Source organism: Euwallacea similis, chromosome 10 (genome assembly GCF_039881205.1).
Source record: "Euwallacea similis isolate ESF13 chromosome 10, ESF131.1, whole genome shotgun sequence".
Lineage (NCBI taxonomy): Eukaryota > Metazoa > Arthropoda > Insecta > Coleoptera > Curculionidae > Euwallacea > Euwallacea similis.
In genome coordinates this window covers 3,990,933-4,017,405 of record NC_089618.1, presented here as the reverse complement: position 1 = coordinate 4,017,405, position 26,473 = coordinate 3,990,933, and the positions used below count along the sequence as shown (strand labels likewise).

Sequence of the window (26,473 nt, the reverse complement as noted above, 5' to 3'; positions counted from 1 at the left end):
CAATGCTAGACCTCATGTTGCTAGGCAAACAATAACGTTCATGGATCAACATCAAATCAACCGTTTACCCTGGCCACCTCGATCGCCGGATCTGTCTCCTATTGAACATGTCTGGGACATGATTGGCCGCAGACTGTTGAATTTACAGCACCCTCCACAGACTTTAGCAGCCCTTACTCATGAAGTTCAGATTGCCTGGAATGAGATACCTCAAGGAGACATTGACAATCTTATTAGATCCGAGCCCAGGCGTATCAATAAGTGTATAAGGAACCGTGGATGTTCAACACACTATTGAAAAAAAAATGAAGTTGTTCCTCTGATCTTGCTGAAAATGTAATCATTGAATAAGTATGTGGTACTGAACACGTACAAAAAAAATTATCAAAATAAAATTATCTTTAATGGGTGTTTACCTTTCTTTGTCACGCAGTATATTAACGATAAGATAAAATTACCAATTAACAACACAGCAGATAAGATTACGAGAATCAAGTACTGGCAAGATAACTGAAATCGACACGTGTAAATCATAAAAAGCGCTTAAACCATGACTTCCATATCGAGTTTCTACATCTGCAGCCTCCTGTGGATGCTCACTTTCACCCCTCACGCTTCAACAGAAAAACTAGAACCTCAAGATCCACCAACCATCATCAAATACGTTGGATCCGCAATAGCCTCAGGATTTATGCTGGTAATCACAGCTTTGGCAATTTACGTAATTGTCTTGGAATGTAGAGACAGTGAAAATGGGGATGATGACCAGGGAGGATTTGAGATGCAAGAGGAGACCAGGCACCTGACTAACGGTCGGTTGAGTGTTACTGAATACAGGAAAAGTGACCTACAGGGGGAGAGTTCACGATCCAGTGCACATATTCCTAAAACCGCAGTAATGAGAACTGGACCTATACCATCAAGATAATTTTGTGCTGTGAAAATTATGAATAATCGAATTCAGTTGAGTCTGAAAGTCTGAGGTAATCGTAATTTTAAAAATGTTTAATATTAGATGACTGATAATGGATAACGAAAAATTTTTTCGGAAAAATACCGAAAATGTTCGTGACATAGACAATAACGCGATTTAGTAAAATTGGTTTTTGTTTTGATCTCCCAACGTAGAATTTGGTAAAAAAATATATAAAAAAAAACACTTTTAACGGGCAAACTGCCAGACAGCAAACGAAACAATGGAATTGTAGATGACGAAATTTCAAGGGAGAGTTATCTCGCGCCACGGCAATGTGATGTGGCCACCACGATGAGGCGATTTGACATCATTGGATTGTTTTCTTTGGGGATTTTTGAAAAGGAAGGTGTATGCCGATAACCTAAAAACAATTCCTGAACTGAAACACCAAATTCAACGTGCCATTGATGAAATTGAGCCGTCACTATACCAAAATGTCATTGAAAGTTTCCGAAGAGCCAACGAGTGCCATTAGTCATGAAGGGGCTGTTTATAGGATATTGCGTTCCATCAACAATATTCATGTCTATATTCTTTATTGCAATAAAACAACTGAACACTTTCAAATAAACACTGCGTTTTTTCAATTTCTAAAATAACCGGTCTTAATAAGATACCCATTACTACACGTCAGATGGTGACCATTGGCGCAAACATGCTATATCCAAAAGCTGATAGTTCTGGAAATTAAGGTTATAATTTTTACTAGCTGCACAGGAATTTTCCGGACAAATGCGGAAAGTGACATTTTCCCACACGCGATCGCACTTGCTTAAGTGCCACTGTTAATGCCTAAATAGTTAAGTAACACTATTACTTCCCAGGACTGAAGGTGGCACTTTACAACATGACTTTTGTGTCATTGTCACATCAATTCACTTTTATTTCATTCATTCATATTAATTCACAGTCAGTTACATATTTTGTTTTGAGGGGAAACGCATCAATCCCAGTCAGAGAATATTATACATACGAGGACAGTTCTAGAAGTAACCGACTTGACATATAGAGGGCGATTTTTTGTCAAAAATTTGCCTATAGTACAGAGACCTAATCTTAAAAAACTTATATCTAACATTCGAAAGTGCTACGTTGATTTGTATTTGTTTTAGGGCCGTTTTTAGTGAATGCTTTTTGAGATTAGGTGAAGATGGAAAAAATTGGTCATCGATACGTAATTCAATACTTTCATTTCAAAGGTTTTAGTCTATCCAACATCAAAGCGGAGTTAGATTCTACTCTGGGAGAATCTGGTCCTTCGTTAACAACTATAAAATATTGGGTAGCAGAATTTAAGTGGTCAAGATGAACACTACAGTGGTCTACTCAATGAGGTGTTTAGTGGAGAAATTGTAGTGAAAATCCTCAAAACTGTCCTGGAAGACCGTCGACTAAAATTGCGTGAGTTAGCAGACATGATAGGCATTTCAAAAAGTACTGTATATCGAATTTTGACCGAACAGTTGGATGTCAGAAAGCTGGGCACAAGATAGGTGCCGCGATTACTCACAATTGAACAAAAACAACGTCGTGAGGATGTTTGCAAGGAGTATTTAGCAAAGTTTCACAGCAATAAAGCCGAGTTTTTGTGTCGATTCATAACCGTAGATGAAGTATAGATCCATTATTTCACACCTGAGACGGAAATCAGTCAAAACAATGAACTCAAAGGAAAGAATCAGCTCCAGAGAACGCGAAAACCGTTCCATTTGCAGGAAAGGTGATGACGTCAGATTTTTGAAACGCACGTGAGACAATTTTTATTGACTATCTCCCTAAAGAAAAAACAATAAACGGAGAATATAATACAACTTTATTGCAGCGTTTAAACTAAGAAATGTGAAAAAAAGCCATTGCAATTGACGAAAAAGAAAATCTTGTTTCATTAAGGCAACGTACCGGTTCACACTTCCGTCATTGCGATGGCCAAAATCAATCACCTTGATTTCTAACTTTTTCCTCATCCACCCTATTCGCCAGAATTAGCCCCTTCAGATTATTTTCTATTTTCAAACTTGAAAAAGTGGCTCGATGGAAGGAGATTTGTCAATAATAAAGAGGTGGAGTCCAAGATTAATGCCTATTTTGAAGCAGTCGAAGTTTCTTACTATAAACAGGATAAAGAAGCCATGAAACATCGCTGAGAAAAGTGTGTCAATCTCAAAGGAGACTATGTTGAGAAATAATGCAATATTTTCCAATTTTTTTTTCCTTTAAGTGTTAGGTGGGGTATTTCTGGAACTATCCTTGTACATGTATTTTATTCGGTGAAAACTCACTGCCTTAGCTGACTCACAACCAAGTCGAAGACGATAGCCTGAATGTCGCTGCGAAAGTAAATTCGCTACTTTTTTACCTTGTAAAACAAATTTTTGGTAACGAAATTCCTCGACATTTGAGTCCTCAAAGGTTAGCTAAGGTGGTCTAGACGCTTTTGATCCGACAAAACTTTGTCGGCAATCCCGATAAAATCTAGCGAACGAAAATGCTAAACCTCTGCCCATAACTGCATAACTAAACCGTTCATTACTTTAACCCCAGCTATAGTCCTTAATTCCCTAATTCCACGCCACGAGAATCCCTCGAAAGGGCGGCCGTTATTCATCGCAAACGGCCGCTTTAGTCTGCGTTTATTGCGTAGGGCGTTCCTTTACGACCATTGACATATGTCCCATTCTCACGATCAGCTCTTTCAATCCAAAACAAGTTCTGCCTTGTAGCTTTGCCACCTAAGAGCATGCCCCAATTACGTAATTGACGGTGGCAGGGACACTAAATCTCCCGTCTAATTTTAAGCCTTTTGATGCTATTTTAAGGTCTTCTGCGACCTGCAACATGTCGATATACCACTGGCAACAAAAGGAAGTTTATACCTTATAGCCAAAGGGAATTTACGATTGTTAGGCCGCAACACTTAGTTATGCAAAGTACTCGAGGTGATGATGATGATGACTCGCCGGGTAATGTTAAACATCGGCTAGTTAGCCTGGGTTTGCCCCATTAGCATCTGCTGGGTGCCATATGAGACACCTGCGACCATGGCACCTCTTAGAACCACATGCTTCTATAATATATATACCCCTTAGGACCGATGATTTGCGCTGTTGACCCTGGACTACGAAAGGAGGATGAGAACATTAACGTTGCCATTACTGGTATTTTACAAATTTTGCGCATGGGGGCGCGATTCCGAAATTACACAGCTGAAATGAGAAATTCGGCACCCTTGGGCAGCAAAAAACTTATACCAAGCATACACGCACCAACCAACGAGACCAGTGGATTCACGAGGCACCTCTACACAAATATAGGGTGTCTCACCGGGAACCGTCATTAGATGTTTTGCGAAAACCATGAATAGCAAAGTTACGAAAGTTTAGTGGTTTGATAAGAGCCACGGGGCGACCTCATCTAAAATGTTTTTAATGACGTCACACTTCCGGTTGCACCGGAAGTTGATGTTTGCTTTCTTATTTGAAATGGAGCACCCTATATATTATTGCATTTTGGGATTTTACATTCAATTTTAATATAAGTTTATTAATACGTTATCTTTCTTAGGATCAATGGTTTTCAAAATATGTATATGCAATTGAATGTTGACAATGACAGATGCGGATATCTGCAGAGTTCCAAGTTGTTAACAAACAGAAAGGTATTTTATAACTTTTTCTGTCACTGTAGAAGGTCTTTTTTTTTAGAACATTCTGTACAGGGTGTCCAAAAAAATTGAGTTTTTGATTAACCGGCTTGAATTTGGTCCAAGAAGGGTTTTTGAATTCGTTGAAAACCTCTGTTCCAAGCGGGTAAACAAGTGGTGCCACTTGTGTCTTAGCGAAACACAAAAAATCGACTTAACTTGATTATCAGCGCTGATAAGTTCAATATTTTTACGAATTTTGTTAATTCAAACTCTTTTACATCAAAAATATGTTATACGCAAGAACTTGTATCTCTAACCGTATCCGAGATATGTTCAGTTAGGTTTTTCGACGCACTACCAAGGATTTATGGACGCCATCAATTATTTCCATTGCAAGGCAGATCATGAAAATAATAAAATGTCACACGGACGCCATTTTTGGCATTTCCATTGACAGTTGCAATGTGGATAGTGAGTCATCACTATATCGACAAATAACTTGCTTCCAGTTTGTAAACATCCCTTCCCTTGGAATGTTTTCTAATTATCGCTCTAATCGACAGATATGGACCTGTATTGGCCCCTAATACCACCATTGAGGTCCGGAGGCTTAGAAATGCGATTTGAAGAACCCTCATTTCGAGGCTGTTTCAAAATCACGAATATTAGAATTAAAGTACCGAGGTACAGTGTTAAAGAAGTGAAGGAGATAGAGCAACCCGCCCAGTGCAGTACGTTTTCCTTGTCCCCGAGGCGGAGATATAAATTTCAAAGTAATGTTTACTTCCTGTTGCCGGCGTTCGGGATATTTGCCGGACCGAGACAAGTTAGACACGCGGAAATATGAGAAATTATTATTATTGTTGTTTGCGTAGCTTTTTTCGGTAAAAACACAAGGAAAAACGTAAATATTAGGGAGCTTCCTGCCGGCTTTGAGCATATTTCATCGCCAGGCCTTTTAAAAACACGAATGCGTATGAATAATTTAAGCCCATATGTCCGATGATTGACTTACGGTCGTCTGGCCTATGAATTCTAATAGGAATGGATATTCGTTTTATTAGGAAGATTTATTGGTGGTTCGAAAAATTCCTCGGGCCCGGTTCTAGTCGTTCGAATTATTAATTCGCTTTTATCGTTAAGACGGATGGAATTCAGACTTTAATAAAAACTGACTTAAGGTACCTACTACGGGGCCTGCTTGCAGCTCAAATAGCCTGCTGAGCCAGTATCGGTTTTGTGCAGTATTCTCAGAACAGCCAGGTTTTTTTCTATACAAGGTGTCAACTTGAAAACTCCCCATTCTAATTATCTCCAAACGGAATAGATTTAAAAAAAAACGCCGGAACAAGTCGATTTTGTTATCAAGGAGGAACAATTTTTAGAATCCGCTGCGCCTCTTTCAATCCTCTACCCCGCAGAGCCACCCTCGCAAATATCTTAAATGGTAAAGGAGGATAAGTAAGACATCATTTTAGAGCGCTTTTCATTCTCTACTAATTTTGGTATCTCATTTGTTACATTCGACTGTTGCATACCGAAAAAACTAATCGTCGAGTTAACCCGAATGAAAATTGATCGATAATACCTTTTTCAGTTTCCGAGGGACAGCATCAATTTGGTCCCTAATTTTTGCGATTTTTTGATGCCGAAAATAAAAGTCCGAAAAGTATCTTTTAAAACTCCTCGACCTCAATGATGGCATCCATCGTCAACATATGTAGATCCAAGATTTTTAATTGTAATTTAGGAAATTAAATTCAATGTTCTTGTGTTTTAAGAGTCAACTATGTGCGCCCCTGGTTTGAGCCAAGATTATTTGTCAATTTTGAATCTTCGGGAGACAACTCCAGCGGTTTCCAAGATTTTTAAAAAGTTTTGAATGAATTATCCACCAACGCGTTATTAATAAAAATTACGAATTCCGGACAATTTGGTGTAGAAGACGTTGTCCCTGCAGGATCGCAACACGATGCTTATGACTATTATTTAGAAGAGAATTAGATTTATTAGATCTCATAATTCATTCAGCCGTCCAAGTTTTTAAGTTTTAACAGACCAGCACAAAATGTTAAGGTTGGCAGTAACTTTATCTTTGTTATATAGAATGTATTGTGTAGTGTATTAACCTAAAGAAATGGATATACAATGAACTAGCATGAATCATGGAGATGTTTATGTAGTTCGGATAGGAAGCGGACAGAAAATATACATCGGTGATACGGAGGAGATGGGTCTTATTAAGTATTTACATATGTATTCTAAAGTTTTTAAAATTGGTTTTTAACGTGGGAAAGTAAAATACACTCACTTTCACATGAAATGCACCACCCAGTAATAATAATAATTAAGTCTTGTAATTTTGGCAAAATAATGCTTCATAATAGAGTATCAAATGATCAGACTTTCAGTAAAAAAGAAAGAATGCTGGTGGTTTTTTTGTCATCGACCTATTAGATTTTTTATTCAATTGTAAATAAATAAAATAATATTTACATCGAAATATCAGTTTATTTTGTTGTTGAACTGTGAACAAGACATCTCAAAATGCCCCCAGTGAGACAGCGTCGACGTTTTTCCCACGTTTCGGATTTTGATAGAGGGCGAATTATCGGCATGAAGGAGGGTGGACTTTCTTTTCGTGAGATTGCCCGAAGAATGAATCGGAACCACACCACGATTGCGAGAATATGGTCTTCGTGGTCTGAAGAGAGGGTTCAGCGACATCGTCCAGCTGGACGTTCTCCCTGTAGCAGCAACGCACGTGAAGATCGACTTCTTAGATGGATGACCATTGGTGATCGATTTCAAACAACAATGTCTGTTGCAGTAGTTTGGATGGGAGCTCTAAATCGTCGGGTGTCGATGGCAACAGTTTACAGAAGAATTTCGTCTTTTGGCCTGCATTCATACCGCCCAAATCTACGACTGCTACTAACCGCCCAACACCAAGCTTCCAGATTGGCCTGGTGTCAAGAACGAATTGATTGGAATCATGAGTGGAACAATATCGTCTTCAGTGACGAATCGCGATTTTGTTTATGGATCAATGATGGTCGTAGAAGAGTCAGACGATACCGAGATGAAAGAAGAAGAAAGACGCCACACAGCTTTAACACCTAGTGTTATGGTCTGGTGTGCGATATGTGTTGGCCGAAGATCTTCTCTTGTTTTCGTTCCAGGCACCCTAAACGCACGTCGCTACATTGACAATGTTCTGAGACCAGTATTAGTACCTTTCATGCAAACTTTACCAAATGGCACTTTCCAACAGGATAATGCAAGACCACATAGTGCGAACATTACTCGAAGATATCTGGAAGAAGCACAATTGGAAATACTGCCTTGGCCTGCACGGTCACCGGACCTATCGTCCATCGAATATCTTTGGGATGTGATGAGTCGCCGTCTTCGAAATTTACCGAGGCCTCCAAACAATGTGGACGACCTACGACATCATCTTGAGGTAGCATGGAATGAAATACCCCAGGAAGATATTGATCATTTGTTGCAAAGCATACCGCGAAGAGTACGTGCTTGCATTACCGTACGAGGCGATGTCACTTATTATTAATTTTTTCATTATCAAATGTTGTATCTTTTAACTGAAAGTTTGATCACTTGATACTCTATTATGAAGCATTATTTTGCCAAAATTACAAGACTTAATTATTATTATTACTGGGTGGTGCATTTCATGTGAAAGTGAGTGTATCTCGTCACAAGTATATGCTTTACTTTTCGACCACGGTACTACTACTATTGCCACTATCGTGTGTACTTCTCGTATTGCTTTTATTCCGTTTTTCGAGCGTGTAAGTCACGTCTCACACGCTCCTGTAAACATCAACATGAACGTAACATTTTTCCAAAACTACTAGCTTCCTAATCTTAATTAATCATCCTTAGATATACCAAACATTTCCTCCCCCAACCAACAACAATTTCTAACAATATTAATAGTAATTTCTAACAGTATATTAATCATGAACACGCCCTATAGAATTCTAAATTAGTATTGTTCTCGAAAAGCCTCTGATTTTTTTTTCGATCAAATTCTCTACAATAGAAAATGTATCTTTTATTCCGTCGGGGTATTTTAACATAATAAAGCTACTGCCTCGATTCGCAACTTTTCCCCTATTTTACTAAATCTGGAAACATCGCACATTATTTCCTATCGCGTATCGTTTACAAAAACGATCAGCTGTACCTTTACAAAAGGCAGGTCGTACCGATATCACTTCGTAGATGATTCACTCGAATGTTAACACGGCGACGAACAAGATATTAATAATGCGCTTCGCACCAATAATCGCGATAATCGGGTTCTCTTTTGTTCTGAAGAGTCGTGAGGTACGACATTGGTGAATCCACAAGCTAGTGAGTGAAAGTGGGGGGACATTTAACTGTCATTTTGTGAGTGAAAGAATGTTGCTGACATGATTCTGGCTCACCTTTTGGTGTTCGGGGGTAAGTTCTGATTGTTGCTTCTTGTGATTGACTGTTAAGTTTTGTCAGGTCAATGAAGACGACGCAATTGTAATTTTAGTTGAAAGTCGAAATTATTTGCAATTTTAGCACTTCCGGGAGGTACTTGCGACCATCTTTGGACTTTGCCAAAGAATGATATCGCTACTTAAGTTGTTTCGAAAATTAATTTTTTTTTTGTGTTTCAAGTCTCAACAGTGTACCCCTCTACTTCGAGTCGAAATAAATTCGAAACTCGAACTGCTTGAAATATTTTTTTAGGAATTAATATTGAATTTTTTTTGTGCTTCAAATCTCAAATGTATATTAAGTCCACAACGTATGTGTGTTTCGTTCTAGTTGGATATTTCCCGTGTTCCCCATAAATAAAAATAATTTCAGTTCTTTGCTGAATTGCGTTAAAATTGCTCACAATAACACACGAATTGTCGCAATAAATCTGAACTAATTTGAATACGTATTAACATCGACCAGTACCACAGGTAAGTAAATAATACTTTCCATGCAAGATAATATCAAAATTTATCGAAGCGGTTTTCTTTTGCCGACAAAAAATTCATATTCTCCATAGATGTTTTAGAAGTTTTTGTAGGATATTTATTAGATTGAAAAACGTTTGCTTCAGTGATTAATACATTTTTGTCTTTTAATACTCGTCTCGACAAACAATCAGTCAGTAGTTTAGGTAATTGATTTATTATAACAATGTCCCTATCATAAAACGTGTTTGAATAATAACATCTTATTTTCAACGCTATCAAAACACTAATAGGAAAAATTATTTTAAAATGATCAAAGACTCCTAATTTGATAACGCAACGGTCGAATGTACCAAATGAGGTACCAAAATGTAGAGAATAAAAAGCCCTTTAAAATGTTATATCACTTAATCTACTTTACCATTTAAGATATTTGAGAGGGGGGCAGCGAGGTAGAGGATTGAAATAGCGCAGTATCCTACATAACAATTGTTCCCTCTCGTTAACAAAATCGACGTGTTTCGGCGACTTTTTTAAAATCTATCGCGTTTCGAGATGATAAGGATGGGAAATTTTCAAATTAGCACCCTATATAACTTTGAAGGTCTGGACAGATCTGCTCGGCATAAAAATGCTCGAAACGTGGGTGTGTGAATTTGACAGCTTTCGACGGACGGTTTAATGAGTAAAAATATGTGGAGTATCTCTAATTCCCATTTGCATGGGAAAGCTACGCAGAGAAAGTCTGGCCACAATTCCCCCTGGCGGGGGCTAGAGGGTTGCTGAGGGACCCTTTACAAATCCACGCGGCTACGCCACTGGCCCTGTAAGTATTGAAACTTTCATCGGCTTCAAGAGGTGTACACATCGAACCGAAGACGGGCGTGGGCGATTCCCAATGGCTGTTCAACAAAACAATGCCGTTTTGTGTTTGGAGAGAAAAAACATAAATACTCATCCGAGAACATCTACAAGAAGTATTTACCGAGTCGGCAGGATTAAAAGGTACGTCATTGCTGTAGCTTTTAATTAAAAGGGCACGCAATATCCCCTGGAGGGATAAATAATTGCCAAAACACGCACTTTTGAAGAGCAGAACTGCCCTCCTTATGCGCTCTCGACAAGGGTTTTAGTAGGGCGTAAAAACGTTATCGATGTAATTTCATTAATTATTTCGCCTTAAGGAGGAGCAGTTGTAAGGCCTATTTGTGCGCTATTTTCCAAAAAAATCATGATCCCTTGTCATCTCATTGAATCCTGCAGGGGCCTGCAAGTCCCTGGGAGCGCATAAAGCCGAAACGTAAAAGTAGAGATTTGAGGAAACGACGGGGACATTTCGGAAAGTAAAACGAATAAAGGATGTTGCTTTGCGACTATTCCCGAGGGAAATTTGCGTCTTTAGGTCCGGCAGAGTGTCATGTTTCCGTAAAACTGCTGTGCGGCTTTAAAAAACTGACGTTCCCGCGTGTTTCACGGTCTATTCCGAGTGTTTTAAATTCATTTAAATACGAGGCAATTAATGAGAATTATCAATGCAACGGTCTGAAGCGGTCGTAAATTTTGAGTCGCCCGCTCGTAAATAATATCGTCGTACGAGCCAGGAATTTTTTACGATAATGCGCCTGTTGATGAGAGATCTGTTGTTTATGGACTATGGCCACAAGTGGAAGCACCTACCTTAGGAAGAATACTTTCAGGGAAAAACGTCGACGGCAATGTGAACTCGCCCTCGTCCGCAGCAACAAGCTCCTCCTCATCCTCTCTTGTCCTGTCCTCTTCTGATCAAGCTCATTTCGGGTTTCATGCTCTTCACACCATACCCTACAGGGCCCTAGGCTTTACATCCTATCGCACTTTCCCCCATTAGAACGAGTTCTAATGAAGGAGAGCACGTGTGGAGACCTTGTCCTACTGGCCCTGAAGGAGGGAATAATCTTCTTTCCGCGTGAAAATCCTCCATCTCTACGGAGGAAAATTGAAACAGAAAGCTTTTAATATTGAGAAAAGAATTTTCGGATTGCAGAATTTGTTTTGTGAACAAAAATTGCTGCTTCGTGATCTCGCAAAAAGGATCACTTGATCGGAAGCAACAAAAACATCCCCCCTCCCTCCTCCTCCCCTTTCCGCCCTTATCACCATGCGAATGTGTATACTATCCAGCACCAGACGAACCTCACTGATTTAGCACAGAATGAAACCCTAAGAGTTTTCTATACGATTTATAAAAAAGGGTCGCATTGTGAACATCAAAGTCGCCCCAAAAGGGGTTTGGGAACGGCTCAAATTAAGAGAAAAATTGATGATCCGTCTCTTGATTTTCAGAGTGGCTTTTTGACTCATTGACTAAGAAATTTCACATAGGCACTTGATAAGAAATGTCAAAGAATTTTACCTAAAAATCGGCACCAAGGAAGGGAAGATAGTTTCACGTTAATCACCAATGAACGTCAAGAAATAATGATCAAAATTAAAGAACGTGGAGATGCTAGCGACCTCTAATGGTTATACAGAGAAACCGCTTAATTCCCACTGCACGGAAACATGAAATCTATCGAGCTAACTGAATAATGAGAAAGGTTACGAGATTTATGTTGGACGTAATAGATAGCAGCAGTTTCGAATATTTTCGAGTGCTTCCCTGTGTTCTAGATTTAAAGATTCTAAAAAAACTTAACTGCGTGAAACAAAATACTTTTCCATAAATCAGAATAACTTACAAGTTCATATAAAAACATCAACCTTGTTTAGTTATTCGTATTTTTCTAACGGGTCAATGTGACACGCAAAAACTCTCAATATCTCTTCAGGTTTTTAACCAGGACAAAAATTCGCACGCGTAAAACGTGTTAGTTTTAATGAAAATTCGACTAGAAAAATCCACGCCATTTCGGAGAAATCGAGTCCAGGCAAAGAACTAACAGAAAAACAAACAAAAGGGGAAACGTATTGCTGGAAAATAGCCACGTGACAGTTGTTTTGATCTCTGATTGGCCTGACGTAGCTACTTCAGTTTGGCAATTGTTTCTCGCGGCGTCCTAAATGTTTTCTCATGATATTACGTGCTTATTTAATATTATTGACATTTTAGTATTAATACCTTGTAACGGCGTAGTGAATGGTGTAACGGACACTAAATGTAATACACGAAATCCCCTCTTGAATGTCACTATTTCTCTTTTCAAGGACTCGAAAACAAACAGCGCCCCCAAAGTCCACTGTGACGTCATTGGTATTAAATTGAACATGCACAAATACTTCGTGAATCTTGTGGAAAACCACTAATCTACTGAGGTACATTGAATGGAAAATACCGATCAATTACACATTCGAAATAACGCCTGTCTTGGGAACAAATTGGGGCTTAAAAGAAATGCATAAAATACTATGAGCAGCAAAAAAATAAACGGTATTTTTCCTCAAAAATAAAAACAAATCCCTTATTAATAAAAACTACATATACCACATCAGCACTGGAACAAACTGCAAATCGCCCTCAGATTTTACACTTAAAACGCGTTATTTTCACCAAATAAATCATAATAATTTGGGAAAGATAAACCCACGCCACTTTATAATTTCGACTGTTTAATGCAAACACAACAAAAACAAAAGGGAAATAGGGAAATCAAGAAATCCTAATGGCCGAGACAGATCACGTGGCTCAGGTTCTGATTTTCTATTGGACTAGAATTGGGGTCAACTGACCAATAATTATCCACCGCCATCTAGAATGTTATTTGCATCTCCTGTATTGTCGGTTGCAATTTTGATGAATTGCATGCGAGTTTTTGCTTATTTTTAATAATTGTTAAAAATTTTCAATTATCTTTGGATACAATTTTTGTAATCTAGTGAGTTGAGAATTTCTGTAAAGCGTTTAAACCAAAATAAGGACTCAAATTCCTTGACACTAAGCCGGTGAAAAATAGAATAGACATGAACTTCCGTTTGTAAATTAAATATCATAAGTTGGTAGCGCGAGGATATGCAACCAGACTTACGCATTTTAATTTGTTCCCGCCGAAATATTATAAATTTAGGGTTTTTGCTAATGGCATGATTTGAGGTTTATACAGGGTGTACCATTTAGCCCAGAGCTTGAAGGCCCGCATAAACACATTACATTCAAAACCTGATTTATTGCCTATAGGAACTAGAAATAAAAATAAAAATGAGCGAAAAATAAAGATAAAATAAATAAATTTCTAAATATAAAAACATCATCGCCTCATTCACTTTACACTAATATTAAAGCCTACTTATATATTATACAAATTGATCACTTTTGCTCATATAAACTTCTGCAAAATACGAATCATTTCCTCCATCTTGAGACTTCTGTCCTCCCTTAAGCTCTTTCTGAATATCCTCCAAGGTCTTGCCCTTGGTTTCAGGCACCAGTAGCAAGATAAAGGCCAACCCAATAGCGCAGCACGCTGCGAAGGCAAAAAACGGCACAGAAATGCCAAAGTCATCCTGCATGATTTGGAAGAATTTGGACACCGCTGTTACAATGAGACCAAACCAGATGTCTGCGAGGCAAAGGGCGAAGGCTTTGACACTCGTAGGGAACATTTCTCCTAAAAACAGTACAGGGATGACTCCCATTCCCACATTAAAGATCACCACGTACCCCAAAAGGGCAATTAAAGGAACGATTTTGTATTTGGTGACATCGAGGTGAGTATTGGCGCTGAGGAAGAAATAGGTACCTTCCAGGGAAAGGGCCACTCCTGACCCGATTATCGAGATTATCAGTAGAGGTTTACGGCCGATTTTGTCCACTAAGAAACTGGAGATGAGGGCGCAAATCAGCTGCAGGGTGAAATAGATCATAGTCGCGGTGATCGGAGCCATGTCGCCACTAGCTTCGTGGAAAATGCTCTGGGCGTAAAAAGTGATCACAGTAGTCCCGCTAAACTGTTGAATCGCCCTTAAGCCGAACACTATGATCACGGCCCTCCTGTTACTGGCGATACTAAAGAGCTCGTAAAACTTTCCACTTTGCTCTCGCTCTTCTTTCACCGCCTCCATCACCCTGTTGAGTTCGCTGGAAACGTCCCGAGACTGCCTCAGCAACTGCAGGCTTCTAGTGGCATCCTCGGTGCGCCCTTTCATCACTAGATAATAAGGGCTGTCCGGCATGAACCAGAACAAAACAAAGAACAAAGGCGACAGGGCTGAGCACACTAAAGCCGCGTTGGTAATGCTCAGATACGAGCCGATAATGTTAATCGCCAGCATTCCACTGATCATAGAAAGCTGGATACTGGATCCCAGTAGGCCCCGAATGTTATATGAAGCGATTTCTCCTAAATACATGGGGAACGCGGTGAAAACTAGCCCGTCAGCCCATCCCGCGATAAAGCGGGCCAAGTAGAGCTCCCATATGGTTATGGCGAAGGCTACCATGATCCAAGCGAGGAGGTATGCTGGTGCGGTCATTAGCATGCAAGTTTTCCTTCCGATTCGGTCCACCATGTAAGCGGTCATCAGTGATCCAGAGGCTGCGCCTATACAGGGCATGGAGGCTAACCAGGAACCATCTTGGCTGGTCACGTTGATGTGGGAAGAGGGGCTGAGGAGGTACGGTAGAGAGGGTGAGGGCCAGCCGAAGTGCATGGCGCCTGATATGACTCCCAAGCATCCTGGAACAAATTGATGGAGTGAGAGGTTGGATTTTGTGTAGAGATTACTAAAAATTGAAGCATTTAAATCAAAAATTGATGGCTCATAAATCGATAGAGATAGGAGGGACGGGGGTGGCTGAACGGATGGTCGTGGCAAGAAGCTTCAAAAAGTGAAGTAATATATAGGGCATTCGGGTGAGGAGGGCAGCGACTAAAATTGTAAATTAACCAGATTACACTTTGAGGCTCTAAAACTTCTAAACCTAAAGGGATAGATATAGAGACATATATACTAGAAATAATCTTTATAGTAGTAATATAGTATCTACATATTAATTAATACAAAGGGTATTGTTTCGAAAAAACTCAATATTCCAGTAGCTAAAGAAGTGCCCATTCTGTAAGATTTTCGTGTATTCAATTTGAAGCATTGAAGGAGTATTACCCATACTAAAATTCATATCAAATCTGCTGTTTAACAGAAAAAGAACTGTTCAATTTTCGATTTTTTTACATATCTCACCTGTAAAGGTAGCTAGGTACTGGTACACAGCACTGCCCTCCGGGACCTTCAGCTTCTGTGCCAACCCGAAAATCATGATGATTCTCTTCAGCTAACAACTTGCTTTCCAGTCTACCACTACGACGATACCTATTCGAAATCGGTGCCCCTCCACTTATAAAGCAAATTATCGAAAAACAACTTCGTGACGTGTTTTAGGTAGGATCTTCTTTGCTAATCTTCAGCAAATTGCCCCACATCGACACGTGTTTACATAGCACGACGTTGGAGGACTTAAGAGGGCTTTGGAGGAAATCCCAACGAGTACCGAGTCTGGCCGGCGCGAAGGCTGTAGTAAAATGGTGGATATGCGCTTGCGGGTGCTGCAGGAGAAATCGGTCTAATTGAGACATGATTAGGTGGTAATGGGATTTGCAAAGGGAAAATCATGATGTGTAGGAGGTTGTTTAGGTGTCATGAGCGTCAAGAGTCACGGACGCGATAAAGAGGGGAGGTAGATGCAGGGATATGAAGACGCATTGAAAATAATCCCTATGATTCGTAGTTGCAAAATTCAGATAATATAGGGGGTGATCGGTTAAAAAATCGAGTTTTCAGTTCGAGTTTCAGGGAAATTAGTAGAATTGAATTTTCTCGCCAAAAAGGTTCACGGTTGCATGTGTCTGAAACAGTGGTATGGGGACTAAACTAGGCATGAGGACGATTATGCTCTAAATGGTCCCTGTGAATAATTCCTTTCAAATATTCTAAGATATTGGTGGAAAAAACACAGGTTGTTTAAATTATCACCATTTATAGGCAATTAGATACGATAATAAATTAGGAAAATTTCCACTTCTTTAAGTTCCCATTCAGCTGAATAGGACCTCTCTGAACGAACGAGTGTATGATGAAATTTTTCTCAGAATTGGTTCTTTTGTATTTCGTCGCAAAAACACAATGTATTTACTGGTACATAATGGTATTGTGCCTGTTCTACAACCTCATCACGAAAGTACACAATTACAATGCTCAATGAAATTAATAATTCTTATGAATTTCCAAGTGTAAATTAATCGCTTGGTTATACCCACAGGCATTTTCTGTCTGCTGGCGTATGTATAGAAAGTCAAATTTTACACGTTAATGTCAATATTATAGGACATTTTAATTTCTGTCTGGACCTTGGAGTAACATTCATACATTCATACATTCTACAACGAAATAGGATTATTTTAATTTAGAAAAATATATATATATAAATCATGTGTTAATATTGGTTTTACCACACACTGCTTGGTTTGCTTAATTCTTAAGCAAATAGCGATTATTATCGCTTACATGGTGTGATACTATGATCTTATTGACTGAACATATTACCTAGTAAGTAGGCGAAATTGAAGTTTTGAATCTGGAGGCATCATTCTCTCACCGAAAGAGATGGTGCATGAGGAGAAGTACAGGCGAAGAGATCGCGTTTAGAGTCGTTGGTTTTCCTTCGTTTTAGATTGAGCTAATTCGGATCAGCACGTACTGACCATTGTGAAAAAGCTTATTTTCAACATAAGTTGGTACATAAAAAGCTTAAAACTACAGTAAAAATGCATTCTAAGCAATCGTTAAATGCGTTATCGTACATTTGTCGCCTTGTCGTTACTGCCCATTTAATTGTCCATTGTTTAAGGTTTAAGGCAGTACCCACCTGAAAAAAATTAATAATATACTCACATGATGAAATAATAAGAGTTTTCGATACCGTACGCACCTTTGAGCCAGCTTCTAACTCATCCAATTTTAGAGATATTACTTTTTAAAAATGATCTTAACTGCGTTAGGATAACTTTTGAGAGGAGCAACTCTGAATTTTTAGAGTAAACCCACACCTTTTTTTTTGCGTGGAGAAATCTTTTATAGACGAAGGGGCATTGGATGTTTGGTGGCCCCAACATTGTTGGATTCCTCCTGTAAAGGTGTTTACCAACTAAAATTCCACGATTTTCTCCTCTTGTGCACCCATGTCCAGAACCGCCTTTCGGCATTGTTGGATAAACCCACACACCTGTGAGCATCCACTTAGGATGTGTAGGCAGGATACCTTCTATATAAATCCTAAAAATATTAAAAAGTGAAGAAAGATCCAAAAATACAACGTGAATTTACCATTTCAGGACAACTTATCCTTACAATATTGAATAAAAAGAGGAATTAACCCCTTGAAAATAAGGAGTTGATTCCCCCCTCGCTTTCAAAATTAAATAATTAGTAGTTTTTGAGCCAAACTGTCAATAATTCCTATTTAGAACTCCACAAAACTATCTTTCCTGTGTAAAACCTTTTCAAATTAAATCCAATTAAAACTCATTGAAAAAGTCTAAAAAATATATTCATCTTTTCGCTGTACACATAACTACAATCGGACTAGCCACAAATCGATGAAAGCCTTCATAATTTATGCAAACACGCCGCTAAACTGTGTAATTCCAATAACAATAACTGTCAGGTACGACGCCAAAAAGGATTAGCCCTCACTCTTTAACACTTATTTATACACATAAGCGGTGAAATTAGGAATCAACACACTAAAATTAAGAGAGAATACCTCTATCCCTTCAAATTAAAAAATTACCAAACCATTAAATGATTAAAAACATTATGAACATATTTGAATTCACCAAATTGTCGATAATTTCCTCATAGAATTCGACAGAATTGTCTGTCCCTGTATAAACCCCGTTTTAATCAGAACCAATTAAAATTCATTGAAAAAACCTAGAAAATACGTTTATCTTTTCGCTTTACATAAAGCTACAGTCGGACATATTCACAAATCAATGAAAACTTCCATGAACTATACAAACACATCTTTAAACTGTGTAATTTCCATAAAACTAGTCTTAAGGCACGACTCCGAAGAGGGGTCAGCCCTCAATGATTAACATTTATATACACAAATAAGCATGGTTGGACCTCAAACAACAACTAGCCTAATCTCTGATTTTAGGAACAAAAACCTCAAAAGCAAGGCACTAAAGGAGGGGTTTTGGTCACTGCCTGCACTCCTTGATCTCGCGCTGCCCCAAGGGCAACGTGGGCCTAAAGTTCCTTTTCACATAACCGTCGAACTCATCACAGGGACATATATCTTCGTAGCTATAGCATTTCAAGCTGCGGAAAGCATCCAACTACAAAAATCCGTTGAAATATTTAAAACTAAAAATTTGCGTTTAGACTTTACCTGTTCCTGAGATATCTCCATCGGGTCTTTAAATACAATCCAAACTACACACTCAGAACAGGGAGGCGTGGTCAAGGAGCCATGATAGGTGTAATAGCCACTGTTCTCAGGTAAAAGCCCCGCAGGGTTTAAGGGGGCCAAGATTTTGGCAGATTCTCCTCGGAATTGCACCTTGCTCAGTTGCGCTACTATTTTATCCAATTCCAAATGTTTTCTCCCAGGCTGAGATATAAGGGTTAGAAGGCTGGGTGAAATAGATAATTAGAAACTGGAACTCACCTTCAAAAACACCCCCAAAACGGCTAAACCATCGGGGTGTTTGGCTGCCTCCTCGAAAGAGTGATATTTAGTAGAGTTCCAATGCACCAAATGCAACTCTCCTGCGAATTTAGCACCGTTGATTGTGTGCTCAGAACCTTCTTCGTTGGTTTTGCCCCAGTGGCAGTGGAACTGCTCCAAGATGTATGTGCCATCAAGGGGCCCCCCTACAAGCTCTAAAACTCCGCACAAATAAGTTGGGTTTTAAGATTTCTTTGGTTCTTACCAGATCCAGCACCATCCACTGTAACCTTCCAGCAATATCCAGGATTAGATACCTCTTTGTTGCTTTCAGGGATATACCTCCAGCTAAGTTTCCTGTTGGAGTTTAGTTGTTTGAGGTCAACAGCCCTAATGTCGATCGGGCTCTGTTTTACTCCCGCTGCTTCCGGGTAACTGTGAGGCCATTTCTCCGGACCTGATGGGTGTCAACAAAAATACAAAATTCCACAGTTATAATGCGATAATTCTGGCTATAAATATGGACCCTAACTGGCAAATTATACCGCAAAACTTGCCTCAATCGGCTCAGAAAAGTCAAACTTTACTCAAATCAGTAGACCAGTTGCAAATCAAAGCGAGAAATCAGTTTGAGCATACGTGAGAAACCACAAAGCATCAACCAATATTAATTATTTCATTTTGAATTGAAAACTCTTGAACCTCCCCCCCCCCCCCCCCTCCCCCCCCCTCCTCTATTATCAACTAATATATGATGATCAGAGCAGATGCAGTTGACTTTTGGTTCTTTCTTCGCTATCATTTGTTCTGAGTGGAACTGAGACGGAATGATGCTTGTACTTTCGTACTAAGCTAAGCTTGTGACCCGACTGATCAGGCAACCAAACATACAGATATTTAAATAACCCACCATTCATCGACGCCAAACTTAAGAGAACGCAAACATTCGCTTTTTTCTTCAATTAAACCAGTAAGATATGAGTGTTCAATTAGGGATTAAATCATAATACAGGGAAAACAAATAAATACTTAAATTTTTATTCGGAACAGAATGGTGGCAGGTTGGTATACACTACCTTGAAGGTTCTGGTCCGATTTACGCGACTCTCGACCCTGAATATGCACCACTTAACCGCACCCTAACTGACGAGTAACCTTAACCCAGAGCCAGATAAAAACACCATCACAATTAAATTACAGGGCAGCGCTTTTGCTTAGAAAATTAATATGCTCTTTATGGTCATGGGATCGATGCAACGCAACGCTGCACTTTTTCGTAACGATTGACCGGATTTCCAATAATTAATATCTGCTAGACAGGCCCAAGAAAAATCCCTTTAAAAAGGTTCATCAGTCAAGTATCGTGATCCATACACATAGTCGAATTAAAAGGAGGGTCACCCTCAACACTTTTTAAGACCAAACAATAATTAGGCATGGTACGTCAGGATAATTAATCAAAGGTCCATTAAATTGTCTATTTTCGGGGAATAAGGACTCTTTAATGGGGAAATAATTCCCATGAGACCATAACACTTATGATAAATTTCCTTGACAATGGAAGTTTTGAAGCGTTAAGGTCTACGCCTCACAATTACACGAAAATTATGATTTGGGTGTCCTGTTTCTTATTTTGGCTATTGAGGATCTTTTATTTTCGGCCTTGAGGAAGACGCATATGGTTCCTCTCTAATAAGATTTGTCTCCGGAGTACCGAAATAAATCGGCGTGACGTAATTATGATTTTTGGGGAAAACCTCTTACTGGCAACGTTTCAACTTTATTGGGGACTTCGGATATTCGATTTTAAATAGATTTTTTGACCGTGTGCTTTTTAGCAAAATGACTCCTTCCTTAAAGGCTTTTAACGAAGTCCCATGAATAAATCATGAGTGTTGTTTGCACCACACACACGACAATCTTTGATCTATTATTGAACCAGGCCTATTTAGGTAGATTCAATTCGGCTTATAAATTATTTATTTATTATGCGCATAGACACATGCGTGGGTAATTGTTTTCCTCTTTCACAATGCATTTCCGAAGCATTGCTAAAAAAATGCAAAATTCAATCCGCTAATGTGTCGGTTAACATGGCAGGATTAACGAGAACATGTTAACTGCTCGGCAAACTGGTCGTATTTGCGTAGGAGTCCATTGAAAATCTGGTTTAAAAATGCGGATAATTCGGTTTTAATCGGTATCAAACGATTGCAAAAAAGCCTGTGGAGCGCTGATAAAACAAGGAACAAACATGTGGCCTGCTTGAGGAGGATGACTTGTGTTGCGCGTTTAATGTGTCTCAAAGATTGGTTTCATCTCTCAAGTCGTGTTTAAAAATCGATTTGTTTGTGGCGATGGCAATAAAAATAGATGAAAAAAACCATGGAAATTTAACATTCAAATCCCCTTCGAATACGTCGCAAAGTCATGCAAACGATGGAGTACATGAGTTCCAGAATAAAGAATTTTTAAATATAAAAATTTCGTAAAAAAAAAAAAATCCCCATACAACGGCAATGTGTTAACAGACGCCGGTGTCTGTCCCGACCTTATGAGTCAACAAACCTAACGCAAACAGAGGTGCCATAGCACTGAATGTGTTCAAATATGACAGACTCTCCCTGTTAAATTTAATTCGCATATCAGATACTAAGTACCTAAATGGTTCAAAAATGCGTTAATACTGGCTTCTATCACTCCGTTTGCCTCATTATATTTAATTACCTGAGAATAATTAAAACTGGTATCATTTAACACTAGCGATTGAGGCTTCGGAATACCGGGGCTGCTTGAGAATATTTGTTTCCTTAGCTTTATTTGAATGTAGCCGTATTAATTGTGACTGGGCAGCTTCCAAGACACAATTTGCTCAATGATACTTAGAAAAAATCTTCGGCATGCAACTTAATGATTAATTAAATCTGAACAATCGGATTTAATTGCCATCCTTTTGACGTACTTTACTAGCCACCCTCGTAGAAAAGGATGCGGATATTACTGGTTGCCTACCAGTGATTACAAATTGCGCCATCAAACCAAATGATAAAGACAGATTTATGCAGAACCAATGAGTTAAAGAAAAAAATTTGATGGGTATGAATGTGTAATAGATGTTTAAAGCGAAGTTTTGCACGTTTTATGTGAATTTCACAAAAATCTGAGCTTAAACGGAACACCCCGTGTTTGAAATAAGCTGTCAAAGGATAATGGTGAGCGGTTCCGGAATAAAATCTTGGATATTGACTATTTGAAACTGAAAAAGGGGGGCTTTCCCACTCTTTGCGGTAATAGCTGTATTTGCGAATAAAAGTTTCTGAAGGAGAAAAGCTTAATGATATATAATTATTTACTTTTAAATTTTTTCATAGACCTACACTCCTCGCGGTACTTACTCTGGGATCTGTTTTGGAAAAATCGGCCTCACAACAATCCCAAAACGAGCTTATTGCGCTTCGTTAAAATTGATCCTATTTCAGAGGGAAATAAGGGACAATCCAGTTTTTTTCGCGTCGCATTCGACCAATAAAATGGGAAAATTTCATGAAACTTAATCGAATGAAATTCCCCATTTTTGACACGCAATGCATGCTCTATTTTCCCATTAACATTAATGCAACATCCTCGTGCATGTCATTAACGATATTTGATCGGCATTTTCAATAAAAGCGCCCCATTTTACTAGGATTACGAGCAATTTATTATTGACTTTCAAAACCACTTAAGACTTACCGTTCTCCTGGTTGTATCCCCATTCCAGAGGCATCCTAAAAATAGAGAGAAAAATGGGTGAAATAATCCGACTGACTTATTTTCGAAATTATTGGCACTTCAGGTGATGGCCTGGATGTTAGCGGTCACTTTATGCACACAATGAAAATAACCACATAATTAGGTTGATGACGTGTGATTATTCAAAAATCGGCAAAATTCTCAAATTTATTTTAGAAATTCCTGCCTGGGCCAATGCGTTTACAAAGCCATTGGCTAGTTAGCCAGAGGTTAATGGAAAAATTGGAACAGCATCAAAACAACTAAACCCATTGTGGCCTTGGTGAAAATCTAGTTACAACCGTATCAGGTCTCAGGCGGTGAGCAGCACACGTTGGGGCCATTATCAGCAAAAGAACCCCGATTTTTTTAACCAATTTGGCAGCCCTAAATTCGCCTTTCTGGAGGTCAAAAAACATCTCAAACTCCCACTCACCTGCGACAGTTTACGCACTGAAGCACAATCGAAAAATCCTGCTGAAGAGGCGTCTTTCAGACTTCCAACCCGCGAATAGTTGTTTGTAAATAGACGAAGAAGCTCGGGTCACTACTCCGGATCGCCTGCCTTGGATAATGTTTGTGGCCCCCACCACTGGTGACTGCTGACTACGGGAAACCCACGCTACTGATCGTGCTTTTATTTTCCTCTTCGGTGAGGAGGGGAGTAGGGACTGCGAGAAGTGTTGTTGACAAAGAGGAAGTTGGTGAGAGGGGAGTAAGACAACTGGGCATTTTCGCAAGCAAAAAGCAATTATTTTAAAATGATTTTTGATAATCGAACACCTTGCCGTTGTCATAATTACAATCAAATTAATGGAGAAAGGTCGATTGAAAAAAAATTATTAATATTTCGATTTTGCAAACTGCGGTTTAATTTGGCCGCTGATTAAAGCTCTAAATGTAATAACAAATTACGGTAATTAAAACTGTCCATAATCGGAAAATTATTTAATTGGAGATGATTAAGGGTGCTCTGAAAAATCATGAGAAAGAGGTTTCCTTACGAACAGAATCTATGTTGCAGTGCAAGTACTCTTAAGACTAATATACCTACGCTTAGGAAAAACTGAGAGCTTAAGGCTCATCAAAAGGCACCTCAAACTTAGTTTTGATGACCAGAAAATTTAAAAAATCCATGGGAGAGGTGACCATAGAATTCCCTGAAGAGTGAGGGGAACACTAAGAACTATCACATCTAACTCAGCTTCAAAGCCTCTAGATTTTTTCAATAACTGCTCTAAATTAGAAAATTCTCAAGATTTTGGAAGACTCTGCACAATCTTTGGAACTACCAACGCTATCCACAAATTTCTAGGAATCTTTTCAAATCTCAGGACGATTTGGATGATCTTAGAGACTCTCAGAAAATAATTGGATACACGTCAAAACAAATTCGCTTCTAAAATTCATCAGCAATTCTTCTGCATTTACAAATTCATTTGGAAAAGACTCTGAAAAATCTTAGAGATGAGACTAAACAGAAATTGGTGAACACGGGCACTCCCATCAACAGATTAAACTGTCGACTTACAAAAAGTCGACAATTTGCGGAGCGCGAATTCGCCCTTAAAGTCCCTAGAACTCATCAAAAATTCCCTTAAACATTGCGAAAACAAAGATTCCTTTTTCACTCAATTGGTTCAAAAACAAAGGGAGACAACTAACAATAATCTGACACAAAAATCAGAATTTTTGTTATCTAGCCCGAGGTCAACACGTGCAATTTTTAACCTTCTGATCCAAACTCCTTGACTGTTTTGGATTTTTAACTTTAATAATAAAACCCTATATCTCAATTGATTTTCCGGACATTCGCGCCTCAGCGTGCAACAATTCCTTGATAATTAAAAGCACAAACGGGACCACGCTCGTTTATTTGTAATAAAAATATTTAAAATGCGTCAATATCGCTATTGAAATGTTAAAATTCTCATTTCTGATTCGATTTTTGATACAAACATCACAAGACTCACCATTAATGAATTGCCAACTGTATCTCTAGGAATAGTGATGGGAACTGCAAGTAGAGCTGCATGCTCAATCAGGGCTCTATGCCTCTTTAAGTCAGCATCCAATTTCTCCCTTTTATTCACTCTCAAGTGTTTCGCAGTGGTGTCCAAAGGTTCCTCCAGATTATCCGAGATTTTATAGTAAACACACGTGGAATCTGGATGGACTATCGCTAAAAACATACTAAAAACCCTCATTTTAGGTATTTTTTCAGTTTGAAAGCTACCTTGAACAGGTACAGCTTAGCAAAAAATTTTGCAACTGGGTGAAACTGAGAGGTTCATAGCTGGAAATTGGCACGAAAATGCTATCTACATCAGAGGAAGACTTCTGCTTTGCTCGAATGATAATCTTTTGCAGCTGCGAATTATAGCTGTAGCTGGGGCTCCAATAGAGTTTTACTGAAATGGGGGAATTTAAAAATTGCTTTTATGAGCTTAAAAGAGGCCAAAAACAACCTTCACAAAGATCCAAATAAACTTGAGCAGCCAGGACTGCAGTGGGCTCATTGGAACCCAGAGATTTGAATTGTTCAATCTGAAAATTCATGTTTTTTATATGATATGTGTTATATGACACTATAACATTTACCAAATAATTATTCATTCTTTTAGAGCAGTATTAATTCAGCGTTAACATTAAAATTTATTTACCAATTATTAAAAATTTAATAAAATTGCCATACGAAACATGCCAAAAGTCAACAAAAATGTGAGGTTAAAAACGATGTGATTAGTGAAAATTGTGACTTCACCACCTATGGGCAAAGTGTCTCTCTTTTGCACTCGCAGGTATTAGAAACATAATCATCTATCGCTCTCTATTACGTTGACCCTGAACATCAAGCTCGTGTATGATGGGTTGCCGAAGAAAAACGGCAATATCATCGGCATTTTACAATTATTACCTAAAACTATTAAATTAGCTATCATAATTAAAGGCTGAATTACCCATTTTCCAAATTGAATAGAAACTTAATGACCAAATAAACGTTAAAATTGAATCCGGGTCTTAATACATTTTTTTATTTCCACAAAAATTATTTTCATGAAAAGTTAACTTCAATAATTTGGCCTTTAAGCAACGGAAATACTTAATAAGTTGCGTCGAAAATATTAATTTGGAAGTATTTGCTATTAAATATTTCATGAAAGCAATGTAAAATTCCTTTAAAATAACCGAAACTCAAAGCGTTAAATTTAAATTATTATAGTCTTTATTTTCTTGATATGATGGCGGAGGAAGATTTCATTGCTTAGGATTTGGAAGAACTAATTTTACTACATGTTTAGAAAGAAGTTTTTAAACCTAAACTTTAAGTTTGTGTAACTCCTTCAATTTTTAACTTAACTAAATTCCTCCAACACCAGTGTTTCAAGGAGAAATACCATCAAACCGTATTGCCAGGTTCCAGTATTTATAAACTTAACTTTCCTTATCATGAACCAAAACCCAGT

General features: G+C 38.5%; 3 protein-coding genes across 4 annotated transcripts; all 3 read right to left on the bottom strand.

The window, feature by feature from the left end:
* Positions 1-13,764: 13,764 nt before the first annotated feature.
* LOC136411704 (facilitated trehalose transporter Tret1-like) lies at positions 13,765-16,029 on the bottom strand. The gene is made up of 2 exons (XM_066394364.1): positions 15,743-16,029; positions 13,765-15,237 (listed from the first exon to the last, which is right to left on the bottom strand). Exons 1-2 carry the CDS (start codon positions 15,816-15,818, stop codon positions 13,856-13,858), a joined length of 1,458 nt encoding a protein of 485 aa, XP_066250461.1. The 5' UTR covers positions 15,819-16,029; the 3' UTR covers positions 13,765-13,855.
* Positions 16,030-18,508: 2,479 nt separating this feature from the next.
* LOC136411618 (carbonic anhydrase 1-like) lies at positions 18,509-25,116 on the bottom strand. 2 transcript variants are annotated; one of them, XM_066394259.1, is made up of 6 exons: positions 24,980-25,116; positions 22,968-23,002; positions 19,501-19,692; positions 19,236-19,450; positions 18,957-19,178; positions 18,509-18,903 (listed from the first exon to the last, which is right to left on the bottom strand). In XM_066394259.1, the coding sequence occupies exons 2-6, from the start codon at positions 22,999-23,001 to the stop codon at positions 18,766-18,768; spliced, it is 801 nt and encodes a 266-aa protein (XP_066250356.1). In that variant the 5' UTR covers position 23,002; positions 24,980-25,116; the 3' UTR covers positions 18,509-18,765. The 2 variants fall into 2 exon arrangements, with proteins under 2 accessions (XP_066250356.1, XP_066250355.1); XM_066394258.1 differs by lacking the exon at positions 24,980-25,116 and adding an exon at positions 23,443-23,624.
* On the bottom strand, positions 25,079-25,709 carry LOC136411620 (uncharacterized). The gene is made up of 4 exons (XM_066394260.1): positions 25,608-25,709; positions 25,475-25,553; positions 25,243-25,417; positions 25,079-25,188 (listed from the first exon to the last, which is right to left on the bottom strand). The coding sequence occupies exons 1-4, from the start codon at positions 25,620-25,622 to the stop codon at positions 25,152-25,154; spliced, it is 306 nt and encodes a 101-aa protein (XP_066250357.1). The 5' UTR covers positions 25,623-25,709; the 3' UTR covers positions 25,079-25,151.
* Between the last annotated feature and the right edge of the window lie 764 nt (positions 25,710-26,473).